The following is a 15,660-nucleotide window of genomic DNA, read 5'->3' as shown; positions in this document are numbered from 1 at the left end:
GTTTGGGTTTATGCCCAGCTCGCTGTTGTCGTCTCGTCAACATGGCTTAATACAGGCTAACCCAGTGCCTGCATTTGAGTGTCTGTCCTGGTGTTACGCTTTTTAATCGTTTCATTTTTTTTAATACCCTGCTGCCCCAGTGACGGGCATCATGCTGAGTTCGAGTGTGTGTGTGTGTGTCTGTAATAAACAACAAAGAAAGCACAGCTTATTTAGTTTAGCACTAGACTGCAAAGTGAAAGAATGTAGAAGTGAACTAGACTAACCAAGCAAAAAGCTCCTTTTATGTCCTCGTCACTGAATGTTAGGCTAAAGAATAGCTATTCTATGTGTTCTCTTAACCTTTTGTTTTAATGTATGTGTATACATGCATATTTAATGTGTAGTGATTAATTAATGTACAAACTTCACAAGCAACCCGATTAGTGCGTTGTCCTTGTTTCAAAGATATCTGGACATAACTTCAGCTATCAGATGTGGCTGATCTAAGATCCGAAGTCAAGTCTGTTTCCTTTCTTCCCTAGAGCCTCTTACTGAAGGATGCTCTGTTCAAACATCCTATGGTGCAATCAAGCTCTTGGCTTTGCCTCAAAGTCTCTATCATCTTATTTTCCCCCTCACCCGTTTAATTAAAGTTTCCCCGTACTTGTGAGCCTCTTTCATCCGATGTTTTTTTTTTTTTTTAAATCTTCATCCCACATCAAACGGAGCATCGTTAATAGTTTACTGCATGCACTAGGAGCTGCAAAGGCCTTTGTCCCCTGGAAGGCACTGGCAAATATCCTGTCGACATTTCAGTCACGGGACGGAGGAGGGCTCACGGGTTTGTGTATGTGGTGTTTTAAAAGAGACCGCAGGGGGAAGAGGTAAAAGGAGAAGTGAGAACCCCTCTGCTGCAATGATTCTCTTCAGGTTGGAGAGAGTGACCTTTTTTTTTTTTTTTTTTCCCCTTGATTGAGGGGCAGCCTGCAGTTGTTCTCACATGAGTTGCGCTGTGCCCCACCCTCGCTTCTCGCTCGCGTGCGCCTGCTGGTGTGCAAGCGGCCGTGAGGGAGAGCCGTTGAGGTGGTAATTCGTAATTCGTAAGTTTTTGTGAGTGCATGTGGATATCTGGTGCATTCTGTCTTGAGCTTGTGTGGCTGGATATGTGTAGAAAGTTGGCCTTGTCTAGCCTGTATTGTGTCTGTATGTGGTGTTTTGTGTGGTGTACGTAGTGTGTGCGTGTGTTTGTGTGTTGGGGTGAACAGGATTTAGCCTAGATGTGGGATGTACTTATATACAGCAGTTAATCCACATGGTCCTCACTCCAGGACTTCAAAAGCCTCCATCTCCAGTAGTGTGCTACACACACACACACACACACACAGGCACCAACCACATGCATACACACATGATACACCCACCCCCACCCAATGAGCGCTAATGGATGTGTATGTTCTTATTTCCCCTTGCAAACCACCGTCCGGCCCCTTTCTCTCTTGTCTGAGTTCTTTCTTTCATCTCTATCAATGTGTTCTATCTGCGTTCCCCTGACACAGTGTTGCTCCTCCCTCTCTCTCTCTCTCTCTCTCTCTCTCTCTCTCTCTCTCTCTCCCCCCCTCATCTATCTTATCTGTCTGTCCTGATGAGTCTCCAGTCAGCCGCATGCCACAAGCCCTCAGCGGCAATTTTTCTCTCTCTCCCTCGCTTCTCCCACTTCCCTATCGTCATCTATCATCTCTTCTCCTCCAGCCCGACTCTCTAGACCTCCCTCTGCTCTCTTGTAAGTCATTTTTCTTTTTTTTTATAAAGTAAGCATTCCCTCCTTCCCTTCCCCTGCAACTTTGCCGTGTTTTTAAGGGGAGCTGGCACTGTTTCTTGCGGACACATGCTGGACGTTCCTCTCTCTCTCTCGCTCGCTTGCTTTCTCTAGCTCACTCGCTTGCTTGCTCTCTCTCTCTCTCTCTCTCTCTCTCTCTCGCTCGCTCGCTCGCTTGCTTGCTTGCTAGCTCTCTCTCTCTCTCCCTCTCTCTCTCTGCCAGCGCAACACGTCCAAGGCACAGATGAGAACAATGTTTTTGTGTTTCTGTGGTTTATAAATAGGGAGGACTTCAAGCGGCGTGTCTGTCTGAATGAAACGTCCAGTTGGATACCTCGGCTTTCTTCTCTTTCAGAACTGTCCTCCTCTTCCTCTCTCTTTTTTTTGTGTTTTGATAGAGGGCTATTTCTATTCTCCAGGGAAACAGAAGCATTTTTTTCCTGTAGCTGTTGGTTATTTTTCATGTGTCCACGTTTTTATTCACGTGAAACTGGACATGAGTCAGTGGAAGAAGACTGCCTTCCAAAACAGTCCAGTTAGTCACACATTTGGAACACGTATCTCCAAGACTCCTGAAGCTTATCTCTGTAGTCAGTGAATGAAGAGCACATGCACACCTTGGCACATTGTTGTCGATGATGTATTGCTTAAAATGGTTGCTGTGTAACTGCAAAGGCATTTGTTTGTCTTGTGCTGATGTGTCATTTGTTCTTTCTCTTCTCCATAGGGTTATAGAGATGGGCCGCCGACCATGTTGCTAGGGCGACCATGGGCAGCGTCACTCTGCGTTACTTCTGCTATGGCTGCTTCTTCACCTCCGTGACGTGGTCCATCCTCCTCTTCCTCTACTTCAGCCTGGGCCAGGACAGCCAGGTCTCACTGCACCATGTGCCCGTCCAGGGGCCTCAGTCACACCGGCTCCAGCCACGCTACACCCGCGGCCCCGGGGCCCAGCAGCGGCGCGACCGGGACAAGGGCGCCGCCGGTGGTCACCGCGAGGGGGGGAAGGGAGGCGCCAACGCCTGGAAGGCAGCCGACCTCTCGCCAGAGATGGGTGAGTTTAGGCTAGGGCTGAGTTTCTGTGCTGATGGTTTTAGACTTGCATTGTAAAACTAAAGGCTCAAGTAAAGCTAAATGAAGAAGGCACTTCATTGTGTGTTTGTGTGTGTGTGTGTGTGTGTGTGTGTGTGTGTGTGTGTGTGTGTGTGTGTGTGTGTTTGTGCCTGTGCCTGCCTGCCCTGTATGTGTCTGCCTGTGTGTGTGGGAGGATGGCTTAGTGTGCATGTAAAATAGATGAAATGACACTCAGAGTTTTGCAGCTCTATTACTCTAGCCAACATGAATGTAATTGGTGCCACATTTTGTGGCCAAATGAGATGAATGTTTAAAAAGTTTCCTGGTGCCGCTGAGTTTTGTGGCCATGGGAAATTTTGCAACAGATGCTATTCACAGTATGCAGCTTTCACTTCTTACAGTGCAGTGAAACTTCAAAACAAGATTGTCGTGGCGTCTCTTTAGCTGCAGGCAGGAAAGATGTGAACATTTGTCAAAATGTCAAACTTTATTGTCTGTTTGTAATTCTGTAATGTAAAAGTGCATATAAAGTTTCTCAGCCTTTTCAGTTCAGTTTCTCATCCACTTTCTGAAGATGTACAAATCCTGCTTCAGGCGTCTTACCTGTGAAAACGCTCGACACTCTGAATTCAGTTTATGAATTTCGTTACCATAGTTGCACAGTGATGGGGGGGGGGTGGTGTGAGACTAATTTAGATTGTCACCAGGGGTAGTCGATTAATGCGATTTTTTTCAGGCAGTGTATTTGCACACCTCTAGCAATCTCTGATGGGCATCATGGCTGTCAAGACTCGGAGCTGTACACATTTGAAATAATGAGTTCTCCCAGCTCTGCGCGCTCTCCGTCTCAGGAATGGGCCTTGACGGCCTGACAAGCCCCGTCCCTATTATAGATCAGTGCTGAGACGTGGTGTGTTGATTTAGCTCCCATGGTCGCTCATTAAGAAAGGACTGAAAAGAGAGCGGCGATTGCTCATGACACCTCCCAGGCTGCCTTTTTAAATGCCGGCAGTCTGTCCAAGATCATCCCTGCCTGCCGAAACAGTGTTTTAACGACGGACTGAGGTTTGAGTGATTTGAAATAAACTGTAAAAAGACACATGAATTTGAAGAGCGAGGAAAAAAGTTGGCAGAAAAGGAGAATTTTTTTGATGTCATTTGTCAAACACATTGGAGCAAGATGTTCAGATTGTGTGTGTGTGTGTGTGTGTGTGTCTGTGTGTGTGTGTGTGTGTGTGTGTGTGTGTGTGTGTGTGTCTGTGTGTCTGTGTCTGTCTGTCTGTCTGTCTGTCTGTCTGTCCGTCCGTCCCAGTCTAATCTGGTGTGTGGGTTCAATGCTAAGGATTTCTTATGGCCGGGGTCAATTGAAGCCCATGTCCATGGCTTTCAAAGGGACTGCTCTGTTTCCATAGCAACTCTCTATCCACCCCCGAACATGAGATGTAAGAGATTTAAAAAACTGCTCTGCAAAGATGGATGAGCTCAGTCCACTCATTACTCAAGCACCCACCAGCTTTTGTGTATAGCACAAAAGCCACAGAAGAGCTCCATGGAGACTTAAGAGAGCTTTGATCAGTTTCTCTTATCACTTCACCTGATGTTGATGTTTCTACCTCTGCAGGTATGATCTTTAACGAGCAAGATCAGGAAGTGCGGGACATGGGCTACCACAAGCACGCCTTCAACGTGCTCATCAGCAATCGCCTGGGTTACCACAGGGACCTGCCCGACACCAGGAATGACAAGTCAGTGTGTGTGTGTGTCTGTGTGTGTGTGTGTATGTGGTGTGTGCTGATGGTAATTTTGATACCATAGATTTAATAGAGACCCAGTCAGACCAATAGTATGAATTTATGAGTTTATTTACAATGATGCGCATCAAGGGAGAGACAGCATGACTTCACATAAAGATCCATCAGCTGCTCTAACTATACAAGGAAATAGTTAGGGTTTAAGTAGCCCTCCAGGCTGACGGGAGATGGCGTTGGGCATCCCATCTCACGTGGACTACACTGAATCAGACCCTGATTAGTGGCAACCTGGCAATCCGGAGCAGATAGCTACTGACGCAGCCATGCAGAACAGTAAAACACTGCAAAGTCATGATATTCCCACTTATCTCTAAATACAGTCACACAGAGATATACACAGAGACAGTACAGATATCATACAGTCATTACATAGAATCATACTTTTAGTATCAAAGTGACCTACTAATGAGAAATGCAGAACATTAAACCACATATTGGAATATTGGACATAATGCAGAACATTAAACCATATATTGGAATATTGGACATAATGTTCTATTCCACTTTCTCTCAGTGCGTATATGACTGTGTGTTGTGTGTATCTTAAGCTCTCATTTTTGGTCCTCTAGTAGCTGGTTCAGCTGCCAGGTTAAAGTGAGATAAAAAAAAAAGGGTTTTTCGTTATGTGGGAGCCTTCTAAAGGTATTCCGCACCACTCCTACTCAGATCATGCTAACATATTCCTGCTATCAATATGCATTCCTGCTCTGTAATATTAAATTACTCCCTCAGGTCAACATCAGGCTCACTTGCCAGTGCACAAGCCAACCATGTCAATTTTAGTAATTTGATTCAGTGGACCAAATGTGAACAGCGAGCGACATGACATGAGACATGATTAAAATGTGCTTAGAATTCCCTAGACCTTAGGAATGAAGAAGCCACCGTGTGGGTGCTACCTGTAGGCATGCGGTGCAGAGCTTCTCTTTGTGGGATCCTGGGGGAGGCCTGGGTGACTGACACTTCTAAAGATGGGCGTGAAAGCTCCAGTGAACTGTGACCGTCATGCACTTCAAGGCTTCGAGCCTTCAAGATGCAGTGTGCAGTTTTGACTGTGATGCATAGCGAAGTCAAAGTCAAATTCTCACATGTAGGGAGAGAGATTGAGCTATACCATAGAGGACGCACGTGGCAGTTTTACGTGTGATTTTGCAAGTGTTGATGGGTATGAATCCCAGCAGACAGCTTTTCTGTCGAGCATGGACTATGTGTTCTATATATATATGTCTATACCAGGGGTCTCAAACACCCGGCCCGCGTCCGGCCCAATTCCGGCCCGCGACGTATGTCAAAATAATAACGTAATCCGGCCCTTGAGACTTTTTAATTGTGACAAACAACGATACTGATTAAAATAGACGATAGTTCCAAGTACGGTGACAAATCTCATTTGTACTCTGCTCCACTATGTGCTAGACATCCAGATCTTAATTCAAACCCAAAATCGCTGCGCAAAGTTTTCAGGAAATACTTGTATTACACGCGAGAAACACAAAGACGTGCATTTGTAATGACGCGGAAGCGATGCAGGCCATAGTGTTGCATAAATTGAAGCAGAAATTAAGCAGAAATAGGCCTACACCAAATGTTGAAAAACGTTTACGTGTGATAAAGTCTTAGGTAGGCTATGTTATTCACCTATTCTAAATCTGAAGGAGAATATCCTTTTGGAGATTATGATCGATCGTCTATTGAATGGAGGTGCGTGTATACGACGGCATAATAAGCATGGCATACCATGCTTATTTCGACCCTCTGCCCAACATAGCTTGGAGGTTGCAGTGGTAATCGTGATGATAGTGTCCGTAATGGACGTGGTACAGACAGCATGGTAGAAATAGGGCTCTAAACTACAAAGTCACCTGCAATATGATGCGAACTTCTGGGTACTCAGATTACCCGCGATAGGAACTGATTTAACCAGAATACTTTATTGTAGGCCTTGTGGTTTAGAAACCATATACATCTTAGGTGTTGGTATACATCTTAGGTGTTTTCCTGTTAATTTGTTATGTGGGTAATATGAAAAAAGTAAAGTAAACCTGCTCAAATATGTTCATCCAGTATTTATTGAAAGATGCATAATTTGAGGTGCTTGCCATCCAGTGGCAAATTAGATGGGTAAATTTACCCCCTTCATAAACTTTTTGTTTTACTCAAAGATTTTTACATTTACAGTAGGACTTTATCTCTGACCACTTTCAAGCCATGGCCTTTTGACATTTTGATATAAAAATCCAATGGTGTTGCTTAAACTATTTTTATTTGGTGTGAAACACACACATACCTGTTGTTATGCTTTTCATTTGTTTTATAATTTGTATTAATATTTATTTTATAATTATTTTATTTATAAGCTAAGGTTGCTAGCACAGGTGTCTAAAACTAGATAAAAACACTTGCACTTGCTGTTTGCAGTTTTGTGTGGTATTTGAAAAAAAGAACATTGCATTTTCAGAAATAGCCGGCCCTCCAATCAGATGACGTTGGCAGAATTGGCCCCCAGCTCATTTGAGTTTGAGACCCCTGGTCTATACTAAATGACTAAATATACTAAATGACTAAATATGTTAAGCAGTGTCCCTAACAAAATGGTGGCATCCCTAGAGGTCAACCCAAACTAGTGTGCATCTCTACGCCTCACCTAACACGTCAATACGAGTCACACTCTTCACACAGGACACTGATGGGAATTGATTCCTTCTCAAGTGCGTGTGTTGGAACTGTGGCCATTGCGCTGGAAGTGTGGACCAGGGCGGGCCTGGCAATCATTACTGGGATCCGGTGATTCTAGCCATGTGACCTTGCTGCACGAGTGGGTGTTTGTAGAATCAGGACTTTTCGCAGGTTTACAGGGCCTTTTCATTGGGTTAAAGTACAGGTTTTGGCACTCTGTAAAAGCTGGTTGGCCCATCTTTGTGTTTGCTTTACACATGTTCATAGAAGTTTACATGTGCACACAGACAGACACAGACAGAAAGGCTTGTTCTTTTGAACTTGGATCAATAGATCTCACATCACAAGCAAAGGTTTCATGAACACAAAAATATGATTCTGATTCCTATTGGTATTCAAAGAAAGTGCACTGCAAGACTATTTAATCACAGCAAGCACGGCAACACTATTTAATCACTTCTTCTAACCTCCCCCCTCCCCCCTGTCCCTCTGCAGATGTAAAGAGCGCTCCTATCCCATTGCTCTGCCGGCGGCCAGCGTGGTCATCTGCTTCTTCAACGAGGCACTTTCGGCCCTGCTGCGCACGGTGCACAGTGTGCTGGACCGCACGCCCGCCTACCTCCTGCACGAGATCATCCTGGTGGACGACAACAGCGAGCTTGGTAAGTTATTTCCCCCTTGCACACCCCCCACCCCCTTCCAGTCAGCTGTTTGCAGAGGTGGTGCACGTCTGCTGCTGTGTTTGCTCACTCGGCTGAGGGAAGGAAGGACTGCTGGGAGAGGAGAGATGGGATGAGAGAGAGAGAGAGAGACAGACATCAGGAAATCAACAGATGGAAAGAATAGGAGAGGGAGAAAGAGAGAGAGAGAGAGAGAGCTTGATGTTCCAATCAAATTGAAAGATTGGGAGCGAGTTTGACAGTGAGTGAGAAGGAAAGCCATGAAAAATCCATGAGAAATGTGGCTGGTTGAAAAATAAGGAACCAATCATGCAGATGGAGAAGACCTCTAGAACAATGCATGGCAAGAACAGATGATGAAACTGCCCGACATGGGAAAGCAGAAAGAGGAAGAAAAGAGACAAAGAGAGAGACCAAACAATGAGCGCCAGCCGTCCCACTCGACTGTCACTTTCGTGGAATCGGCGACGCTGTCAGGCTTTTATGTGTGACCTACTTGGTACGAGTTAATAAGTGCAGTCGATGCTGGTGTCATTTCAACTATTGGGAAAGCAGTAGGGGCCTCTGAAGCGGCCTGTCAGATAGCACTTTGGCAGCGGTGCGCCCGGGCGGCTCGCCAACAGCCCGAGTTGAGCTGAGCTGAGCTGAGCTAATCTCCCTCTCCAGGCGTCTGCTGCAGAGGAAGAGTTGGTCCGATTTTACCAAAGTTTCAGGGTCCTGCTGAACAGAACCGATTGTGGGGCTCCAGAAGGTGTAGGAGGCTGCTGCAGTGGTTGAACAGTATACGTGCATACAGGGGTCGAAATGAACTTTTTGGCCTACTAGACAAAGTGGTTGGTAGATGAAAAAAATTAGCAGCCAATCATATTTTTTAAAACCATACAATGCTTCTCAACAGCCAAAACTAAACAATGCTTCTCAACTATTTTGAAGGTAGCCTAAGCCTAGTAAATATCATTAGCATATTATGCAGATTTTCCACTGCAAGTTCCATTCAAATGAACAGGCCTTCCCTATGTTCGGAGGTCCAATAATTTTGTAGCCTATAATGTACAGTGTTGAAGCAGAGCGAACAAATTACGTTGATCTTACTATCTTGGTCAGTAATCTATGCTATAATGACCACTGCAAAAATATGACCGTGGCAACGGGTTTTGAGCTATGAATCACGTCTTTCATATCATTCCGTGAGTAGTTTGTGCGCTTTCTATGCAACATCTGAAACATTCAACTTCTATTTGTTTGTCGATCTAGTTGCTTTCTCAGCAGATGCATGACAGGGTAACCAAACAACTTTAAGACTCCTGAAGATTAATTTTCTCATTTTGGCAAACAGCCTATCGGAAAATAAATCCTGACCATATCAACATTGGGCGAACAAAACAGCGATGCAAAGCGGAGTTGATATGGCAAGCCACTTTAACGTGACAGACTGACTATTCTTGCAGTTGATAAGCAGCCGTTTTTCACACGCCAAAGTGTTGCCGTACCTGCCATAATTCAGCCTTCAACACAAAAATATACTTGCCATTGGTGCTTGGCGAATGCTAATTTCGAGCCCTGTACGACGTGCAGCAGAAACACTCTCCCAGACAGAACATGTGATTTCACAAATAGCGATGACTTGCAGTGATGTAGCTCTTGCACTGCTTTTACCTTCAAAGCATGAAACGCTTATTGAAATGGTGTGCTTCTCACACATTTGTCCCCTTGTTAGAGTCTCCAGTTCCCTGGAAACAGCCTTTTGTGTTATGCCATGCTGTGTGTTCGTTGGTTGAAGCTTTTGAAAATGTGCTGCTGTTCAGGTCTGGCCCAGCTAGAAAACCAGGGCATATAAATGGAGCCCAACCCAGCAGGGTAGTGCTCAGCTGTAATAGGCAGCGCCGCATGAACTCCCTGACATTACTGATGTAGTTAAGGCAAACAATGAAGTAGCGGAGCAGGGTTTCAGCAGTGGTGGAAAGTGGCTTCTGCTCTTGTTGTGTAAGAGCTTGCGTGTGTGTGTGTGTGTCTCTAGCTGACCTGAAGGAGGATCTGGACACGTACCTACAGCAGCATCTGAAGGGCAAGGTGAAGCTGGTGAGGAATGAGAAGCGAGAGGGCCTCATCAGGGGCAGGATGATCGGAGCCTCCCATGCCACAGGTGAGTGAGCACTGCACACACACACACCGAATGCACCTGATCCGTTTCCCCCAAACATTCTCCAGACCACTGAGCAACAATGCAGTTGCACACACACACACACACACACACACACACACACACACACACACACACACACACACCAAATCCTTCAGGGCCTTACATATTACAGGTGACTGAGCAGAAATAGAATAGCTGGAAATAGACACACACACACACATACACCTGAGACTTTGGCACCTAACAGGGAAGCTATTTATTTTATTTATTTATTATGTTGGTCTATTTTTTTCACACGTATGCACCACTATCACGTCTGGTGTAGCTACTTCCATTGATTACAGTGGAAGCTAATTGTTGCAGCAGACGCAACGCAAACAGAACGCTTCAGTAATGCGCCTGCTGTAGCTTCCCTGTAACACTGCACACTGTGGGCATAATGTAGACAGATAGACAGACAAAAAGACACACGCTTTATCCTTCAGTGGCTAACATGCCACAGGTGAGTGAGCTGCATTATTACTCACACACACTTAATGTCCCATCGCGTAATGCGCTTCAGCTAGACACACACATACACACACACACACACACACACACACACACACACACACACACACACACACACACACACACACACACACACACACACACACACACACACACAAAGCCAGCAATCATCCTCTGACACACAAATCTTTGGCTGAGTATTACGTGTGGTCAAAATAACGTTTCCTGCGGTGGCTCTCGTCCCTGCCGCAGGCGAGGTGCTGGTGTTCCTGGACAGCCACTGCGAGGTGAACGAGGCCTGGCTACAGCCGCTGCTGGCGCCCATCAAGGAGAACCGCCACACGGTGGTGTGCCCCGTCATCGACATCATCAGCGCCGACACGCTGGTCTACAGCCCTTCGCCCATCGTGCGCGGCGGCTTCAACTGGGGGCTGCACTTCAAGTGGGACCCTGTACCTGCCGCCGAGCTCAGCGGCCCTGACGCTCCCTTCAGGTGAGGAGGAGGGAAGTCAGGGAATTCCCTGAAAGCCTACGATACCATTAGGACTCATGATGCAGAAAACATGAAACAATACATATCGTATCAAGATGTTGATTCTGAATAGTGACCATGTCCAACACATAATTCTCTTTAACAGCTATTCCCTGTAATTTTATAGATCAGTGAAGACCCTAAGGATTGCGCAACTTAACCCTTAGAACCCGATTGACGCAAAGTGCGTCAAAAAACACACCCTTTCTTCTGTTACCTTGCTCAGCAACTGTCTATCGCAGTCCATCTGTATTGCGTGACAGAGCAGAAGTGGGGCTTTCCAACGAGACCACGCACTTGTCTGTACGTTAAAGTATGAAAAAATAAATAAATAATGAAATTAAATCAAATTGCATCATATTTACAGTCTATACTTATCTGCGTTCACCTGCGCACCCATTACTCTCGTTTGAATTACTCACGAACCCGTGAACGCATAGATATGGCAAGCATCAGATGAAAGAGGAGACTCAGGGCTATCCATTGGTACCAAGTATGTCGATCCTTCTGGCTTATGAAAACAGATGAAGTGACAGCAAAATAATAACTTTATATGAGGTATGACTTACCTCACGTTTTTGTCTTTTTGTGGCAAAGCATGTTTATAATCCAACGCTAATGTGTGTTTTATGGCAAAGAATGTTCATATCCGGTTTTGAGATCCTAGCAAATTCCTGCATGGCATCCAATTCAAGGCTCACATTGCATCCCAATTTGTTCGACAAAGAAACACCTTTTTTCCCTTTACTTTGTTCATGGCAATGAAGTAAAAAGTAGAGAATCATGAGTGCAGACACCATAGGCACACACAGGCTAACACGTAAACTCGGGTCAAGTCAGGTCAGATCAGTTCGTGTCACAGATATGGAGCGCAGAAAGGTCATCATTAAATAAAAAATGGCATTTATTTCTGTAAGGCGCACACCATATATGTCTGTAAATTGCTCAGCCCCTGAGAATCCCTCCACCATGGCTATTGCCAGATTCAGGACAGTCTGCCCTACACACACATGAAATGCATGTAGAGCTATGAGCTTGCCGTGGTGAGATACATGTCGAAATATACGATTTTTTATAATACGCTTTTTATATTTTAATTCTTTAAAAATCAAAACAAAATCAATAAAAAAAACAACATATAATATGTGTGTGTGGCACTTACAATCACCAGAATAAATCCTGAATAAAGGTAGTGAAAATGACCTAAAAACAGCTTATGTGATAAAAACACATCAGGCCTCTAGAGATTGTAATTCAGGCCCACAGAGAGATACAGCAATACAGTAGCTGTATCGATACAGGTCTACGCCACAATATCTCATCGCAATATGGATATTTTGAGTGCAGCCCTGGGTGAGGTGGGATTAGTGGTAGCATCAGTGAGCGGGCCAGAGATTTTCAACACGAGTTTAGTGGAGCAGTGGTAGCTGTGGTCAGCCTGGGTTTGGGAGTCCGTGTTGCTCTTGATAAAAGCGTGTACAAAATACGGATAACTTGGGCAATCCTATAGGATTAGATTCAAACAAAAAAACAGCTTCCAGTCTCCTGGTGGGGTGTGATGGGGTCTAAACGGGTCAGTCCTGTGGGATACATGTGACCCCAAGTTAAAGCTATTTGACTGTTATGTTTTTGTAAATCTCTGCTGGGAGTAAGCATCCTCATTTGTGCTAGCAAGGAAATTTTTAGCAGCTGAAATAAAAGTAGTGCTTCCGGTGATTTTGTGGTTTGTGAATTAGCATTTATTTTCAGACTCCAGGCTTTATTGGTGTAAATTCAATATTCATTGCCATCGGATGCAATGAATATGAACCAGGTATTGACGGATTTTTGTGATTGCCTATGCAGGCTTTGGGATTTCAGGCTATTCAGTTCTAGGAATGTGTAAACAAGGTAACATTGATTTGCCCTCTGACCAGATACACCTTGTTCAATTCATTGAATGAATGTGCAAATTGAATTGCCTGAGGTGTGTGTGTGTGTGTGTGTGTGCGTGTGTGTGTGTGCGTGTGCGTGTGCGTGTGCGTGTGCGTGTGCGTGTGCGTGTGCGTGTGTGGGAGCACTCGTCCAAGTGACTCTGAACCAATGCCCAGTACCTGGGGTACTGCCAGTGGTTTCTCTGGCTAGTGAGTTTTTGCCGATAATGCACTCTGATTGGCCCTTGGTGCATCAGCTGACCCTGCGGACCTCCGTGCTCCTCGGGGCCATTTGTGAGCCAGACGAGATGAGTGGCTTTGAATCCATTTGAATAGAACTGGCACATTTCAGCCTTATCTCCGTTCCCATCCCTTTTCAGTCATATCCCTCTCCCCTCCCACATGGGTGCCTTCTCTATCTAGTTTGTCTGTAACTCTTTCTCTCTTTCTTTCTCCCTCTCTCTCCCTCTCTCTCTCTCTCACTCTGTGATGTATGTATCTGTTCATAAAACCGTGTTTCTTGCACACTTCTCCTCTCCTAATCTTTACACCACATTTGAACCATCGTTGTCTAGTGTGAGGTCTGACTGACAGTCTGAGTATCTGTATATCACATAGCAAATCTAGAGCCGCTCTTCCAACCCCCTCCCACCACACACACACACACACACACACACACACACACACACACACACACACACACACACCCCACCCTTCACCCTCCATCTTCCATTTCTTCCTCCCTGCCGTCTCCAACAGAAGCGGGGGAATCCCCAGGCGCTGAGCTGGAATAGCTGGCTGTTGGCCCTTTTTTCCGTCTGAACCGAGACGCATGGCACAGGCTCACATGACGCGCGGCGGCTTCTTTTAGACAGACTGGCGCTCAAGGCTGGTGCTGCAGTCTGCCGAGATGACCCAGATTACCCCCCTCCGGATCTGCCTGGTGCCCATGGTGTGTCCTGGGAACTGGTCTGGGAACAGTTCAGTCGAGGCTGTGAACTTGAGCTTCTTAAGCTGTTTGATTTAGAAGACACTGAGGCTGATGTGTGACGGTCTGTGACCTGCACTGTTTAATTCAGCGCAAGCCAAAGGAGGTTGTATAGCATGTTGTGTCAAAACACCGCGTCTCAGAAGAGTTATGAAATATTGTTGGGCCATCCATATTTCATGACTGTTCCCATTTCGAAATCACTTCACAGGCATCATTTTTCTCTCAGCTCATTTGAAGCAGCGTTGATGACGTAACTGTAATCGAGTTGCCCTGGATATGTGGGTTGTTGATGTGTCTTTCGCTCAGTATGAGACCAATGCCCCCCTGTGTGCATTTGTCATCTCAAGGTCACAGAGAGCCTGACTGATTGCTCACTCGATTGATTTGGTCTGGCCCTGACATTATTCAGTGGCAGTGAAGTGAGTGACCCCCTGAGGTTCTGATGTCTGTGTGTGTCTGTGTTCTCTCCGTGCAGGTCTCCTACCATGGCAGGGGGGTTGTTTGCGATGGACCGCCGCTACTTCAACGAACTGGGCCAGTACGACAGCGGCATGGACATCTGGGGAGGAGAGAACCTGGAGATCTCATTCAGGGTAAAGACCACACACATACACACACACACACTGTATGTGTATAGTACATGCACACCAACATCACTTGCAGATGCATATAGACACAGACATGTGTGGTATACTAAAAGACTAAACTAAACTAAACTAAAAGGCTGTGCAGGCTAAGTGGATAGAAGGCTTGGTGTGCACTCGGTCGGAGATGACAGCTTGCCATGCACTCACATTCACCCTGAAACTGACAGTAATGTGCTCACACGTACTCCAGGAGCCTCCGAGGCCTTGCCTGGTGGCCAACAGCAACTGTGGTTAGTGCGTTTGCTCTTGTTTTGGGTCATTTGGCTGGGAGCGTTCCTTCATTACCCTTACATTGGCATTCGCAGCTTCAAATCAAATAAAACACACTGCCAAGGGCGAGACGCGTGAAGCCGGTGAAACAGCAGTGCATTCAGCAGTCCTTCCCTGCTGCCGTGTGTGTGTCCATCTGCCCATTTTATTCTCTCTTTCAGTGGAATAAATGGAAAAACCTTGCAATTCTGGTTTTATTCAACTCTGTCGGCCGCACACACACACACACACACACACACAAAGAAACAGGGTATCTTGTGATGTTTTGGTGTCCAGTTTGACCACCAAGTAAAAGAAAATTCTGCCAGCTGGTTAAAATGATGAAAGAGCAGATCTATCATCTGATAAGGGAATTGAATCTGCAAAGGAAAAATAAAGAACTGTTTAAATTGCAGAAAAACTTCAAGGAGTGACTAAAAAGTCTCTGAAGTCTTAATGCAGCAGTTTTTACTGGAACACCGTCTACCACTGACACACACACACACACACACACACACACACACACACACACACACACACACACACACACACACACTCATTCTCTTTCTCTCACACACACAAACATACTCACTCTTATTTCTCTCTGTCTCTCTCCCTCTCTCCTCTCATTTTTCT

The 15,660-nt window shown here is 45.5% G+C and overlaps 1 protein-coding gene across 1 annotated transcript in view; it reads left to right on the top strand.

The window, feature by feature from the left end:
* galnt11 (UDP-N-acetyl-alpha-D-galactosamine:polypeptide N-acetylgalactosaminyltransferase 11 (GalNAc-T11)) overlaps positions 1-15,660 on the top strand; it is a 35,928-nt gene that overhangs the window by 4,423 nt on the left and 15,845 nt on the right. Inside the window, exons 2-7 of the mRNA XM_076290790.1 lie at positions 2,526-2,852; positions 4,494-4,617; positions 7,855-8,021; positions 10,057-10,182; positions 10,945-11,185; positions 14,604-14,721. Coding sequence (XP_076146905.1) covers positions 2,567-2,852; positions 4,494-4,617; positions 7,855-8,021; positions 10,057-10,182; positions 10,945-11,185; positions 14,604-14,721 — 1,062 coding nt within the window. The 5' untranslated portion in view covers positions 2,526-2,566. The remainder of the gene's footprint in view (positions 1-2,525; positions 2,853-4,493; positions 4,618-7,854; positions 8,022-10,056; positions 10,183-10,944; positions 11,186-14,603; positions 14,722-15,660) is intronic.

The sequence above is a fragment of the Alosa pseudoharengus genome, unplaced genomic scaffold (assembly GCF_046254945.1).
Source record: "Alosa pseudoharengus isolate Yale_2024_CS ecotype anadromous, Long Island Sound unplaced genomic scaffold, YU_APseudo_1.1 YU_APseudo_1.1_scf_18, whole genome shotgun sequence".
NCBI classification, from domain to species: domain Eukaryota; kingdom Metazoa; phylum Chordata; class Actinopteri; order Clupeiformes; family Clupeidae; genus Alosa; species Alosa pseudoharengus.
The sequence above is the reverse complement of the archived record's forward strand: the minus strand, read 5'-3'. Positions and strand labels throughout refer to the sequence as shown.